Here is a 16,211-nt window from a genome sequence, read left to right as displayed (position 1 = left end):
TTAATCTGGGGATAATTACCAGATTGGTCTAAGAAGATCTTAGTGGTCTTGAAGGCTTATGTAGTGGAAGCATTTCAGTTAAATATGTTGGGCCTAAACCATGTAGGGATTTATAGGTTAGCAACATGATTTTAAAATCAATTCTCTGACCTACAGGAAGCCAATGTAACGATTTAAGATTTTTTGGTCTTTGTTAGAACTCTAGCAGCAGCATTCTGAACAAGCTGAAGCTTCCTTAGAGTTTGATTTGGGAGACCTGTAAGGAGACCATTGCAGTAATCAAGCTTACTAGTGATAAAGGCATGTACAAGTTTTTGTGAGTCTTCGGTAGACATGAGCCCTCTAAGTCTTGCTACATTTTTAAGGTGATAATATGCAGATTTTGTAACTGATTTGATGTGACTGTCGAAATGTAAATCTGAATCCATGATAACCCCTAGTTTTCTGGCTTTGATTGAGGTTTTCAGGGACAGAGAGTTTAGGTGTTGGGTTACTTTAAGCCTTTCCGTTTTAGCACCAAATGCAATTATCTCTGTTTTGTCCTCATTTAGTTGAAGGAAATTTCGGCACATCCAGTCTTTCACTTGCTCAATGCACTGGCACAGCAGATCGATGGGCCGATAGTCATTTGGTGATAGCGATACATAGATTTGCATGTCATCAGCATAGAAATGATGGTCAATATTGTTATTTTGCATGATTTTCCCTAGTGGGAGTATGTAGATGTTGAATAAAGAGGGTCCTAAGATCGAACCTTGTGGGACTCCACATGTCACGTTGGTTGATTCTGATACAAAGTCGCCAATGGAAACAAAGTAGTTCCTATTTTGTAAGTTTATTTTGTAGGTTTTTTGTTAGTTTTTTAAAAGGGGTTTAATAACTGCAGTTTTCAAGGCTTTTGGGAAATTGCCTGACTGGAGAGAGTTGTTAGCTATCTGCAATATTTCTATTGATAGGCAGTCGAAAAAATTCTTAAAGAGGTTGGTAGGTAAAGTATTAACGCAACAGGTGGATGGCTTTAGTTGCGTCACTGTTTCAACAAGAGTTTTAGAGTCTATGACATTAAAGCATGTCATCATTGCCACATTATTTTTGCCTGAACAGGGTGGTAGTCCAACATTTTTGTTTGAAGTGGAGATATTGATGGCGCGTCTGAATTTTATCAGTATGAAAAGCTGCAAACTCATTGCGTTTCTGCGTAGAATGGAGATCCGGTTAGAATTTGTGTGGGGGGGTTGGTCAGTCGGTCAACAGTTGCAAATAGGGTTTTTGCATTATTAGTATTGGTTTTAATGATATTGGAGAAAAACGTTTCTCTAGCACTTTTTAAGTCTAAATTGTAGGCACGGTGGCTCTCTTTATAGATATCATGGTGAATATGAAGTTTTGTTTTACCCCAGATGCGTTCAACCTTCCTGCATTCTTTTTTTCTGTGCTGTTACAGAAGCAGCTTTTCTCCAGGGTGCCTTTTGCTTTCCAGAAATCGTTTTAACCTTATAAGGTGCAATGACATCTATGAGTTTCAAAATTTTCAAATTAAAGTTTTCTACAAGATCATCAGCAGAACATGGGTTGAGAGGTGGTAGCAAGGAGATGGCCTTTTTAAAAAGTACATTAGAATCTTCATTGATATACCGTTTTTTGACAGTATTTGATTTTGTCTGTATGTCTGGAATAAAAGATATGTTAAAGAAAACCCAAAAGTGGTCAGACAGTGAAGGATCAGTCACAGAGAGATCAGAAACATTGAGGCCCTTTGTGGTAACCAGGTCTAGAGTGTGCCCCTTACAATGAGTAGCCTCTTTCACAGTTTTTTGCACACTTGTCATTCAAATCATCAGTATGAAAATTGAAGTCACCAGTTATAACTAGACAGTCAAATTCTGTGGAGATGCTAGACAATAATTCTGTGAAGTCATCGAAAAAAAATGCCGAATATGTGGGTGGCCTGTAAATAATTAATAGGAGAACTCTGGGGGAGCATTTCAATACAGCACTAAGGTATTCGAATGATAGAAAATCACCAAATAACATGTTTCCCCTGAAATACATTTTTAAATATAGCAGCAACCCCTCCACCTCTTTTTCCAGATCTACATGCATCAAAAAAGTTATAGTTGGGAGGAGCTGTCTATCAGAACGGTTGCACTGTTATTTTGTTCCAGCCATGTTTCAGTTAAAAACATAAAATCCAGTTTAGAAGTGGTAGTAAAATCATTAACTAAAAATGATTTGTTATTAAGAGACCTACCATTAAGTAGACCCATCCTATGGCTGATAGGCTTTAAGGTTGTTTTTGGTTTGGAGGCAATAGGTATGAGATTTGTGAGGTTCGCAGTGTGTCTAAGTTTCCCTTTGTTTACTCTCTTAGTGGTAACATCAGGAATGCAAAAGTTGCCATGTTTTGACGTAGGCAACCTTGGGTTCAGCAGATTATGCGAAACTTCCTTTATACTGTGTCTACGGCTGAACCCTTTTTTGTCTCAGCAATACTCAGGACTACTATCAGTACAGGGGGGGGCGCCCTCCGCTTGGGTGTTATCAGCCTGTGGCCATGACGTGGCGATGCTATCATTGACACAGATGCAAGTTTGATGCTGACATATTCCAGGTTCTTAAATTCAGCTGGAAAATCGCAAAGGGAGGAGACAGTGGAGCTGGAGTTGTTGTTGAGGCTATGGGAGAGATGAGGCTGGAGGTCATCGTCGATGGGGGAGTGCAGAGGAGAGGGGGGGCTGTTCCTCGCCAAGCCGGCATCAGCGATGGGGGAAGGCACGTGTCGATGGCGTCGGGCGGGCTGTTGTCTCTCTTCAAGGTCTGTGGTCTGTCTGCTATCTGTGAGTCAGATAGTGGCAGAGTAGATGTGGGGGGGAGGCTGTAGTCTCGCTTCTTCTCAACCTGAGCTCTGACTGTGGCCTGTGCGTCAGGCCATGGAGGTTTGTGGGAGAGCGAGAAGAGAAGATTGTCCCTTAACAGTTTTGAGCCTAGCCTGTTTGGGTGTAGGCCATCTGCTCTGAAAAGATATTTGCGCCCCCAGAAAAAGTTGAAATTGTCAATAAAGCCCCCTCCTCTTTCATTGCAGACTCTGGAAAGCCATGTATTCAGTGCAAGTAGATAACTGAATCTGTTTATTCCCCTGTCAACTGCTGGTATGGGTCCACTGATGAATGACTTAATGTGCATTTTGTCCAGTGTATCCAATAGATCAGTGTAATCCCTCTTCAGAAGTTCTGACTGTTCTCTTCGAATATCATTAAGTCCTGCATGCACAATAACCTGTGAGATTTTGGGGTTTCCAATATGATTGTGGCTAGTTTCTGGTTGATAACACTAACCATCACATCTGGGAAGTAGCATGTTTTGATCTTCTTACCGGTTATGTCCTTGATGGTTGAGTCTCCTGTAATCAGGCGGTGGCAGACACATGCACAGCTCGCCTCTCTGGCGACGGGTTCATGGTCGGTCTCTGTCCGCACTGTTTGTCCAGACGCATGTCGGGCCTCAGGGTTGCATGGGTGGCAGGTGCTTCGTGGACTCTTGAAGTGGCAGGAACCGGTTCTTCAGCGGCAGGGTTAACTTCAGTGAAGGGCTAATCCGGCTGATACATGCAGCTTTAGCTTTGGGTAGCTTAGCATTTGGCCTTGAGTGAATTTTGGTATGTTGTTTTGGCTTAGCGCCGACTCTGTGCCGGTGAGACGCAGCTAGAACTGTCTCTCCCTTGTCCAGCTTCGGGAAGGATACAGTGTAGCTTTGATTATCTTGTTGTGTATTTGTCTGAGTTAGCTCAGCAAACTCACCCATCGGCACTGTATCCTGTAGGAGTCCTTTGCATTTTTCTAATGCTGCTAGTCTCGTTTCAAATAAAGCCACTGTCTGTCGCAGTTTGGCACAGTCTGTGCATTTCCCAGTCTCCGTGCCTGAGGTGTCCGAGTACAGAGGCATGTTGGCGATAGGAAAGTCCAAGGCTTTTTGCGGCGGTCTGATCCGGGAGGCATAAAAAGTGCCAAAATGTATTGTTGAATCGAGCGATGGAGGACGACGGAAACAAACTATATATTAAGTATTATGATCATGAAATAAAATAAAATAAAGTAGATCTGAACGATGAATTAAGTAGTTTTTTCCAATGCCTAGCGGAGCCTCGGGAAACTTGACCTCTCTCTCTGCTGCCTATCTCTCTCCTCTCCTAGTACTAGAACTATGGCGTCTAAGAGGTGGCAAGAACCACAAATAACATGTATGATGGCCCACAGCCGTATAATTTCGAACCTGTCAGACGTGAGAGGGCGAATGAGGGATTGCCGAGAACTGATGGCGGTCAAAGCAAATTAAATGCATGGTCAGAGGAGAATGAGTGTAGAGTTGCTATCATTTAGCAACGCAGCAACGAGCGCTGGAGCTAGTCAAAGAACAGCAGTGCATACAATAACAACACTTTTATTTATTTTTACTGTCAGTGAATAGCACCAGGTGAAAGTCAATGTTTTCTTTATATCTAGTGACAGCGATTATGTCGGTCAGATAAGTACCGGTAAACTTAGTCAGAAGATCTAGAAATAGAAGGCATAATGCTAGCTATGGGCTACCTTGCCAGTCCCACCTGTGAAATCCCCCCCAGATAATCCCTAATTAAATCTTACCCCCGACGTTGTAATCAGATTTCCGATTAGTTATCCAATGTTTTGATTGTAGCCTACTAGCTCCAGTAACAACATCTTTGCCTAGTGTTTATTTCTAAGCTTTATTTTACCAAGTGTGCGAAATACCCGTCAATATTCGGGGGTCCCCATCTTCCGATTGTTGGGCAATACCGATAGTAGGCCTATAACAATACAATATTTCATGGATGCAAGACAATTAGTATTTAGCCTACATTACAACACACACACGCTCACGCTTAACATTTTTTGATAATCCGATATGCTATATATTTTAAAGCAACACAGGAGGCTGCATTGGCTAAAGTTGTTTGGGTGCACGTTGATTTATAACAAGGAGAGACAACCCGGCAGATGCAGACAGACCACAGCAAGCCCAACATCACCACGGCGGGTGTGCTCTCTCTCTCACTCTCGCACGCCCGTACACAATCACTCCAACTGAATCAACTCTGAGGCTAGGCTGCTTCACTACGACCACAACTAACCACAAGGCCTTCATAACCATGCAGTATGCCGAGGCCGGAAAGGACACACACACAGTCGCACACACTCATCTTATGCAAAACAATCCGTTTCATCATCAACATTCAGTCAATGCAAAGATTTAAAGCCTCTTACCATAAGTTAGAATGGACCCAAAGTGTGTGATTGATACAGTCTGGTTTAGCTTTCGCTTGCTATCCGTTATAAGAATGACTCGTTCTCAACATTACATCATTCTTCTGTTAGGCGCACATGGCTAATATCCATTCGTGCACAGGACTGGCTGGCTCCGCAAGGCAAATAATAGAACATATTTAATTATCTTATCTTTATCTATCTATCTATCTATCTATCTATGTATCTATCTATCTATCTATCTATCTATCTATCTATCGGTCGGTCTGTCTATCGGTCTCTATCTATCTATCTATCCATCTATCTATCTATCTATCTATCTATCTATCTATCTATCTATCTATCTATCTATCTATCTATCTATCTATCTATCGGTCGGTCTGTCTATCGGTCTCTATCTATCTATCTATCTATCTATCTATCTACCTACCTACCTGTCTGTCTGTCTGTCTGTCTGTCTGTCTGTCTGTCTGTCTGTCTGTCTGTCTGTCTGTCTGTCTGTCTGTCTGTCTATGTCCAGTCAGACTTGTTGTCTCCCTTGTTCTGTGTGGTCTTGTAGGCTGTACTGTCCTGTGTGAGCCGAATCACCTAAATGAATTCCCGACGATTTGTGTCGTTTGGTATTGATAAAGACTTGACTAGGCTATCTATCTATCTAGGCTATTAATCAACAATTATTTGCCGAAGGCGAAGTGAATAGTGGGGAATAGGGGCTATAGACCTTGGCCGTGGAGAGGCTATGTACCGGCTGAGGAGACTTACGCACTCGGCCCCTCTTTTCGCCCCTGATAACAAAGGGCTATCTGGTGGCGGTAGCTGAAAGCAGAGAGGAGCAAGCAGCATGCAGAATGCACTCACCACAAGCACTCCAACACTACTGCACAGACGCATCACACGCCCTGTGTGTGTGTGTGTGTACACCCCCCCCCCCGCCCCGCGCTGCAGATGGAGTACTTCCTGCGTAAGCTGACCGACTCCATGGGGGGCAGCTGGGTGGAGGAGCGCTTTGAGGACTACAAGCTGGAGCTGCAGACCCAGGGGCGGAGCCTGAGCGCCTGGGAGCTCATCGCCCTGGTGGCCTCGGGCCACTTCAGCAAGGGCATGGACCGCCAGACGCTGTCCATGGGCATCAACGAGGTGTACCATGAGCTCATCCTGGACGTCCTCAAACAGGTGGCCGCTCCGCCGTCACCCCTAACACAAAGCTTAACCCTGACAGGAGCAAGGGCATGGCAGTGCAGCCAGTGTGTGGACGCAGCTGAGCGTTGAATCCACTGATCTCAATCTGAATTGTTCTCACATATAAGGAATGTGTTAAAGTGTGTTGGTAAAGAAGAGAGGTGCCATGAACGTGAACAAGAAGCAGCTGTGCTTGATAGTAAAAATAAAATAAGATGCAAGAAATAGAAGATGAATATAGAATCAAACATTAAATAAAGGGTGATGTGTCTCAGGGCTACATCATGAAGAAGGGCCACAAGAGGAAGAACTGGACAGAGCGCTGGTTCGTCCTGAAGCCCACCTCTATCTCCTACTACATGGGGGAGGACATGGCCGAGAAGAAGGGAGACATCCAGCTGGACGGGAACTGCTGTGTGGAGGTGGGCAGCCCGTCTCTGGCTCATGGTGGAGGCTGGAGGAGTCTTCTTAACAAGCTGACTCGTTAAGAAGGGTCCGCTGGTGGAGTCTTCTTAACAAGCTAGCTCGTTAAGAAGGGTGCGCTGGAGCAGTCTTCTTACGAGCTGACTCGTTAAGAAGGGTCCGCTCGATGAGTCTTCTTAACGAGCTGACTCGTTAGGAAGGGTCCGCTGGAGGAGTCTTCTTAACAAGCTAGCTCGTTAAGAAGGGTCCGCTTGACGAGTCTTCTTACGAGCTGACTGGTTAAGAAGGGTCCGCTGGAGGAGTCTTCTTAACGAGCTAGCTCGTTAAGAATGGTTCGCTGGAGGAGTCTTCTTATGAGCTAGCTCGTTAAGAAGGGTCCGCTCGATGAGTCTTCTTATGAGCTGACTCGTTAAGAAGGGTCCTCTGGAGGAGTCTTCTTAACGAGCTAGCTCATTAAGAAGGGTCCGCTCGATGAGTCTTCTTACGAGCTGCCTCGTTAAGAAGGGTCAGCTGGAGGAGTCTTCTTAACGAGCTGACTCGTTAATAATGCAATTAAGGGAACAGGGTGGTTAGATATAATTGTGGTAAGTGTTTTTTTGATAACATGGCATCCCAATAACTACCTTTTAGAACCCATAAGGTGAATAGTTCTGTGTTTGTGATCAACTATGCTTATTAGAATAACTTGGTACAAGGCACAGGCTTCAGCCCAGAAGTCTTCAAAGTACATTCAGAAGGTGAGGCTTTTACAGAGAGAGATTGGAAGGAGGTGTTGTCCATTTAAGGTCATAATCACAGTTGAGAGCACCTGGGACATACCTGGCTCTCCATCTGGGTTAGGACCCAAAGAGAACAATGCACAGATGTATAGTCCATATAGGGTCATGGTTGCACTAGTATATGTTAGCTGTCCATGTGCACCATTTTACAATATTTTATCTCAGAATTTCGTAAATGGGTTGGTTTAGCCGGGATTGAAATGAAATGAGGCCGGCATGTTTGACCTCTCAAAGTTTTCATGAGGACCCAGACCGAAACTGCTGGTCCAATGGAAACCCAGACTGCTGGTCCAATGGGAACCTAGACTGCTGGTCCAATGGGAACCCAGACTGCTGGTCCCATGGGAACCCAGACTGCTGGTCCAATGGGAACCCAGACTGCTGGTCCAATGGGAACCCAGACTGCTGGTCCCATGGGAACCCAGACTGCTGGTCCCATGGGAACCCAGACTGCTGGTCCAATGGGAACCCAGACTGCTGGTCCAATGGGAACCCAGACTGCTGGCCCCATGGGAACCCAGACTGCTGGTCCAATGGGAACCCAGACTGCTGGTCCAATGGGAACCCAGACTGCTGGTCTAATGGGAACCCAGACTGCTGGTCCAATGGGAACCCAGACTGCTGGTCCCATGGGAACCCAGACTGCTGGTCCAATGGGAACCCAGACTGCTGGTCCAATGGGAACCCAGACTGCTGGTCCCATGGGAACCCAGACTGCTGGTCCCATGGGAACCCAGACTGCTGGTCCAATGGGAACCCAGACTGCTGGTCCAATGGGAACCCAGACTGCTGGTCCAATGGGAACCCAGACTGCTGGTCCCATGGGAACCCAGACTGCTGGTCCCATGGGAACCCAGACTGGTGGTCCAATGGGAACCCAGACTGCTGGTCTAATGGGAACCCAGACTGCTGGTCCCACGGGGACCCAGTTGTGATTCTGATGTGTTTGTGAGGGAGCGGCCAGATGTTCCACCTGGACGTTAAACCACGTTGTTGCTGTGTTAAACCAGCCATTACCGGACAAGGAGGGGAAGAAGTGTCTGCTCTTCATCAAGTGTGCGGGGAAGAGCTTTGAGATCAGCGCGTCAGACAAGAAGAGGAAGCAGGAGTGGATTCAGGGTAAGAACTGCTTCATGTTCTCCACCATGTAGACGGAACCACAGGCAACATCTGGACAAACTACTTTACTTTACTAGTACTGCTATCACTACTTTAGCACTTCTATGTTATTCTCTTTGTATTCTTCTTTGAGCATACTCTTAAGTCTTTGCCAGTAAGACCTGTTACTTTGCATGACTACACCCATGTTGCTCTGGTGTGTCACTAGAAACCACTTGCTCCACAAACCAGGAAATACCTGGTTTAAAGTCAGTGGCGCGTTGTTCAGATGCTATTTTAAGACCGCATGCATAATGTTGCTTGTGCACCTCGCGCATACACTTTTCTTCTCTCATCTACCTAGCCACACATTCTTGGTAAATTATTTGGGAAAGAACAGCTGATACAGCGGTAATAAGTTGTACTTTCAAATCAATGCATCTGCAAACACCGTACAGCAAATACATATTTTCTTGACACAGACATTGTGTGCATGTCCATAACTTTTAGGATTGATGAGTATTTGATCGTTAGAAAACATTGTTTTACCGCGAGTGAGTGTTAAAAAGAATGAATGAATGCGGGCGCGCGTGTGTGTATGTGTAAAAGAATTAATGAAAGCGGGCGCGCGTGTGTCCGTCCATCTGTTTAAACACACACAAACTAAACACGTAACGCATAATACAGTCCATGGCAATGTATATTAATGGGGGGACACATGCATATTAGGAACACAGGTCGATAACGATAATGCATACAATACTGGTAAGAAACGATGTTTGTTAATGTATTGCGTATTAAATTAAATAGAACCACAGTTACCGCATATCATATGTGTGTTTTCTTTGCCGAAATTTATTTGAGGACTGTTTCTGAAGTTGTAGAAGAAAACGCTATTCCATGTGTTTATTAGGCCATATGATTTGGCCATAAACTGAGCTTGAAAGTTTAAAATTCATGTGGTCATGCATCTGTCTCATCGTACACTGCAAACGCGCTGTCAAAATATCAACTCGTCAGATTCAAATGCGCTCATGGCTCTTAAAGGGGATGGGAGCTGGCACTCTCATTGGTTTATTGCACGTTACGCCCAAACCACACCTACGGGTAATTAGGCTACTTCAGACCAACCCTTTTTAGATTTGCGCCGGGCGCAAGAGTCATTTATGCGCCGGTAAAATAGTGACATCGCCATAGAACCGCCCACAAAGCTACTCGCGCTTGGCGCTTCTCACTTGGGTTTCAGACCGTTAAAATAGGGCCCCATATCTCTGTGTCACATCATATCTATATCACACCATGGGGCCTATTTGAATGTTCTGAAACGCAAGTGAGAAGCGCGAAACACAAGTAGCTATGTGGGCAGATCTCTGGTGCGGTTGCTATTATACCGGCGGATGATTGACTCTTACGCCTGACTCAAATCTAAAATGGGCTGGTCTGAATACCCGTAGGTGTGGTTTTGGCGTAACGTGCAATAAACCAATGAGAGTGCCAGCTCCCATCCCCTTTAAGAGCCATGAGCGCATTTGAACCTGACGAGTTGATATTTTGACAGCGCGTTTGCAGTCTCCGATGAGACGGATGCATGACCACATGAATTTCGAACTTTTTACTAACCCTTATACAACTTCAGAAACACTGAGTCGTCACTCAAATAAACACACAAATGATATGCAGTCCTGGGGCCGCAACTGTGGGTCTATTTAATGATATGCGGCAATACATTAACACACATCGTTTCTTACCAGTATCATATACATTATCGTTATTGACTTATGTTCATAATATGCATGTGTCCCCCTGTTAATATACATTGCCATGGACTGTATTATGTGTTAGGTGTTTAGTTTGCATGTGTTTAAACAGACACACGCACGGCAAGCATCACCCCCATTCATTCATTCTTTAAACACTCACTCGCGGTAAACCTATGTTTTCTCACGATTAAATACTCATCAATCCTAAAAGTTATGGGCTTGTACACGATGCATACATTAGTGGTAAGAAACGATGTGTGCTAATGTATTGCCGCATATCATTAAATAGAACCACAGTTGCGGCCCCAGGACCGCATATCATATGTGTGTTCAATTTTCTTTGCCGAAATTTGAGACTCTCAGTGTTTCTGAAGTTGTATAAGAAAACGCTATTCCATGTGTGAATCAGGCCATATTATTTGGCCATATTATTTGGCCATAAACTGAGCCATTTGAAGTTTGAAATTCATGTGGTCATGCATCTGTCTCATCGGAGACTGCAAACGCGCTGTCAAAATACCAACTCGTCAGGTTCAAATGCGCTCATGGCTCTTAAAGGGGATGGGAGATGGCACTCTCATTGGTTTATTGCATGTTACGCCCAAAACACACCTACGGGTATTCAGACCAACCCATTTTAGATTTGCTTCGGGCGCATGAGTCATTTATCCGCCGGTATAATAGCAACAGCGCCAGAGACCAGCCCACAAAGCTACTACAGTTTTGCGCTTCTCACTTGAGATTCAGACCGTTCAAATAGGGCCCCCAATCTCTATATAACACCATATCTCTATCTATCACATATCTCTATATAGCACCATATCGCTATAGCAAACCATATCTCTATATATTTCATATCTCTATATAACACCATATCTCTATAGCATACCATATCATTAGATCACACCATTTCTCTGTATATCACATATGTCTTCATCATATCTCTATAACATCATATCTCTAGATCACACCATATCTCTATACATCACATATCTCTATATAACACCATATCTCTACATCATATCTATATCACATCATATCTCCAGATCACACCATATCTCTATACATCACATATCTCTATGTAACGCCATATCTCTATCACCTCATATCTCTATACCACACCATATCTCTATCACCTCATATCTCTGTATCACTCCATCTAGATCTCATATCTCTACATCATATCTCTGTCACCTCATATCTCTGTACCACACCATATCTCCATCACCTCATATCTCTGTACCACACCATATCTCTATCACCTCATATCTCTGTATCACACCATATCTCTAGATCTCATATCTCTACATCATATCTCTATCACCTCATATCTCTGTACCACACCATATCTCCAGATCTCATGACTCTGCCTCGTTTCTCTGTGGCCCGCGGTGGTCTCTGGTCCACAGCCATCCAGACGTGTGTGAGTCTGCTGCGTCTGGGCCAGCCCGCCCCGCACCGCGAGGCCCGCCTGAGGCGTCGGGAGCAGCGAGGCCGTCTGCAGGCGGAGCAGGAGGACCTGGAGGCCCGCATGAAGGAGCTGACGGCCGCCAATGACACCAAACAGCAGGAGCTGGAGGCCATGAGGAAGGTGGGTTAGCCCCGAGACCGAGCCTCTTCCTAGATCTGCACCCTGCACGTGGTCCCGCCCCGGAGGTAGGGTCGTCCTATAGTCAGAACTGCACATGTACCTTCCTCTCCATGAAATCACGGGCTGTGTCAAACATAATCAATACAGTTAGACCTGATTAAGGTCGTATGTCGCCCCCAGTCTGCTACCGTTCCCCTCTGCCAGGTGACGTTCTCTAATGGCGCGTTTCCACTGAGCGCTGCGGTTAGGTTTTATGATTAGGTGTGGTAAGGTGCGTTACTGTTATGTGCGGTTAGGTTTTATGATTAGGTGTGGTAAGGTGCGTTACTGTTAGCTGCGGTTAGGTTTTATGATTAGGTGTGGTAAGGTGCGTTACTGTTATGTGCGGTTAGGTTTTATGATTAGGTGTGGTAAGGTGCGTTACTGTTATGTGCGGTTAGGTTTTATGATTAGGTGTGGTGAGGTGCGTTACTGTTAGCTGTGGTTAGGTTTTATGATTAGGTGTGGTAAGGTGCGTTACTGTTAGCTGTGGTTAGGTGCCTCTTAAACATTAGACATTACCCTTATGGTAGGGCGGGGTTTAAGCCGGAAGGCGATAGCCGCAGCAGCTAACGTCGTGACGTCATAGCAGCGCAACAAAGTGTAGCCAATGTAGCTAATACATTCAATGGAAAAAAAGGACGCAACACATTAAACAAAAAGCAACAATGGAGGACGTCCAAGAAGGACGGCAACATTTTCTTCGATAGACGTTGTCCAGAAATACCTCGCAGGTACTATGATGTTTGTTTTCATCCCCCTGTCACACGGAAGGGACGATTCTGGAAGTGAAAAATGCGGCCCGTTAAGCGCTCTAATACACACACACACATCGCAGAAAGAAATCCCCCACATAAAAAACAAGAACCCTCAACAAGAACTTATGGCGCATTTCCAGCGGCGGGTGCGGTTTGGTTCAGTATGCAAAGGTGGGGCACGGTTGGCGTTTCCACGCCAAAAGTGGGCGGGGTCCGGACTGAGCCGTATTGAGCCGTACTCGTCTCGCAGTACTCCTCCGTTGGGGTACTGAGACGTCTGAAAGGGTGCCAACAACTTTGAGCTACACATGCCGTCCGTTGATTGGTCGACAGAATCGTCACCTCCGTGCGACAGGGAGTTAATAACAAACAAACACAATACCCGCAAGGTATTTCCGGACAACGGCGAAAGCTTTGTTTATAGAAGAAAATGTTGCGCAAAAGTTAGACGTCCTTCTTGTTTCGCGTTCTTCTTTTTCCTTGGATTTATTATCAGGCTACCCTCTGTCGGGTTGCCATGAGGTCACGATGCTTACGTAGCTGCCGCGGCTATCGCCATCCGGCTTAAACCCCGCCCTACCATAAGGGTACTGGCGGCAGTGGAAACACAAACCGTAGCTGAGCTGCGCCAAACCGCAACCACCGGTGGAAACACGCCATTAAATTAGCTGACCTGAAAAAGATCTAAGCAGAACAACTTCTCTGTGGGGGGGTCAGTTTCAGCCCTGCCTGCCCTCATGAATATGAACAGCAGGAGACCCCTCCCCCTCATGAATAATTTCACACACTGTGGATGTGGATGAGACCCCCGGGGGAGGGGGAATCGAGCGTGCGTGCGCGCGTGCGTGCGTGCGCGTGTGTGTGCGTGTGTGTGCGTGTGTGTGTGTGTGTGTGTGTGTGTGTGTGTGTGTGTGTGTAAAGAAAAGGCAACATTAAGATTAACAGTTTAGAGTTTCCAATCTCTAGCCAGCGGATAAACCAGTTGAACCAATCAGGTGGGTTGGTCCTGGTCACAGTGAAGACTGTGATAGGACAAGGTGAGGAAACGCCCTGCTGATGGTCCCATACACATTCCTCACGCAGGCTGAGTGGTAAACCACATTTATAGACCCTTAGTAGTTTGTGTTGGTGTGGAGTTTGTGTTTTGTGAAGCCTTGTGTGTAGCGTGTGTGTAGTGTCTGTGTAGTGTTGTGTGTGTTGTTTGTAGTGTGTGTGTGTTGGTGTGTAGTGTGTTAGTAACGTTGTGTGTTGTGCATGTGTCTTGTTTCAAACTGAAACGTTGCATCAGATTTAAGGTTTAATGGGTTGTAAGTAATTCTTGTATAATTCTATAATATCACAACAATGTCACTGTCAGAAAAGAAACGGGAGAATCCATCAGTAAGGACACACAGCTCGTGGTTCAGTTAGATCCAAACACAAACAGTCTGTTCTTCTTTATAAAAAACAACTTAAACTATTTTTTACACAGCCAAGCACACCCGGCAATTTCACTGCCTTTTTTTGCCTGTGTAAACCCTACTCTCTACTTTAGAACAGTAGAGAGTAGACCTCTTTAGAATAGTTTGCATTTAACAAATGTTTTAATTTTTTTATGATTCAAGAGACCAGTATGCAAATATTAGTATACATCTGAGTGTAGGATAAAAACAGGATTAACTATTTCCAAGTGCAAAAACGCCAACATATTCTTAATTTTGCTAACCACTTGTTTTTTATCCAGAGGATAAAAAACATCTTTCTTGTAGACCGCACCATCTTTTCCTTTTTCATTTAATTCGACTGCATCACCTTCTCTCACATGGATCTCCAGTTAGAACTGCTGATGTTGATATCGCTGCGTTGTATCTGTCTAGACAACACCTCTACCCAAGTCTCGCCCCTGGAACTGCAGAGCCGTCTAATCGCATTTACATCAGAAAGAAACCGCCAATGTGTGTACGGTCCGGGATTCATTTAACCATCCCGGGAGGGGGACTTACCTCGGGCAGTGTAAACGCTCAAACCATGCCGGGAAAAAGGCGTGCATAAGACGGGCATATCTGGCAGTGTTAAAACGATTACTGTCTGGTCATACTTCAGCCTCTACAAAATACAATGGCACACACTATGGCATGAACACACAATAGCACAAACGGCTCGCACACACACAAAGGACTGACACTCACAGCGTATATGCAGATAAGGACATATACTGGTTTTACCCCCGTAACAATCTCTTTTTGTCACATGACTCGTCCTGAAAGCATGAGAAACACACAACAGTGTTCTGTTGAGCTGCAAGTCACTGTCGCACAACACTCTTGGCACGAGCACAACTAGAAGAACTAGCAGAAACACAAACACACAAACAAACATGCACACAGCAGACACACAGCAGTCAGAGAGACTGTCTCTGTGAGTGTGGTGCTGCTTCTTTTGTGTGTGTGTGTGTGTAAGCATATGCCTGCACACACACAGACACACACACACACACACACACACACACACACACACACACCGTCCTGCACTGATCTCTGCTTAGCGCTCACACGTGGGTGATAAAAGAGGTTGTATATCATCAGGATGTACCACCTGGCCAAAAGAACATTTGGTCCAACTGAGGTTAAAGGTCGAAGGTTAGAATGTTACAACAGATTTGCTCTGTAACAACAGTATACTAGCATAAGCAGAAGTTATTCAACTCAAATGTCAGTCGTCGTTAGTCGTTAGGAGAAACAGGAAATGGTCACCCCACGGTCCACCCTTTTAGCTGTGTGGTTAAAGTGTTCAACAAATTTTCCCTGCCAGCTATGTGACTTTAAGATCACACAGTGAGTCACAGTCAGCTGTTCTCTAAACTTCCTTTAAAACCAGATCCTCTACAGTCCGGCATGCAAACTAATATCAGTATATAACTTTCTAATGGGCACTGGGAAATCATGAGGAAGGCAGGAGTGGATCCAGGGAAAGGATTCTGTGTTCCTGAGGTTAAACCTTTAAACCCTGAGGTTAAAGCCATGGTGCTCCAAAATGATTTCTGTGTTTTGGTTCATCCAACTTGATCTCCGGTTTGATTTTGCTTTAAAAACAACTTTACTTTTGTGTTATTAACTACCACTCCTAACTACTCCCCACTTCCTTAATTATTAACAAAAGAAATAAGATTAAAGAGTAGATTAGAATTAGTTTTTTATATATTTTTGTGTTTTGGTGAACTACAAAATAGCAGGGAGGGATAATTATGTCAATTGATACAAATCCACCAGTGGCAGCAATGTACTTTAAAAGCTGGTGGGCAGCATGTCTTGGACTACAAGGACAGA

General features: G+C 44.8%; 1 protein-coding gene across 2 annotated transcripts in view; it reads left to right on the top strand.

Annotated features, from left to right (window-relative positions):
* The window catches only part of swap70b (switching B cell complex subunit SWAP70b), a 39,622-nt gene that overhangs the window by 8,564 nt on the left and 14,847 nt on the right, over positions 1 to 16,211 (top strand). For both annotated transcript variants that reach the window (XR_013812108.1, XM_079743799.1), the window contains exons 4-7: positions 6,225 to 6,452; positions 6,734 to 6,880; positions 8,671 to 8,779; positions 11,928 to 12,109. Coding sequence is in view for 1 of the 2 variants with exons in the window: in XM_079743799.1 (XP_079599925.1) it covers positions 6,225 to 6,452; positions 6,734 to 6,880; positions 8,671 to 8,779; positions 11,928 to 12,109 (666 nt within the window). In the remaining variant the exon portion in view is untranslated. The remainder of the gene's footprint in view (positions 1 to 6,224; positions 6,453 to 6,733; positions 6,881 to 8,670; positions 8,780 to 11,927; positions 12,110 to 16,211) is intronic.

Source organism: Pollachius pollachius (assembly GCF_949987615.1).
Source record: "Pollachius pollachius genome assembly, chromosome: 9".
In the NCBI taxonomy this organism is placed as follows: Eukaryota; Metazoa; Chordata; class Actinopteri; order Gadiformes; family Gadidae; genus Pollachius; species Pollachius pollachius.
The sequence above is the reverse complement of the archived record's forward strand: the minus strand, read 5'-3'. Positions and strand labels throughout refer to the sequence as shown.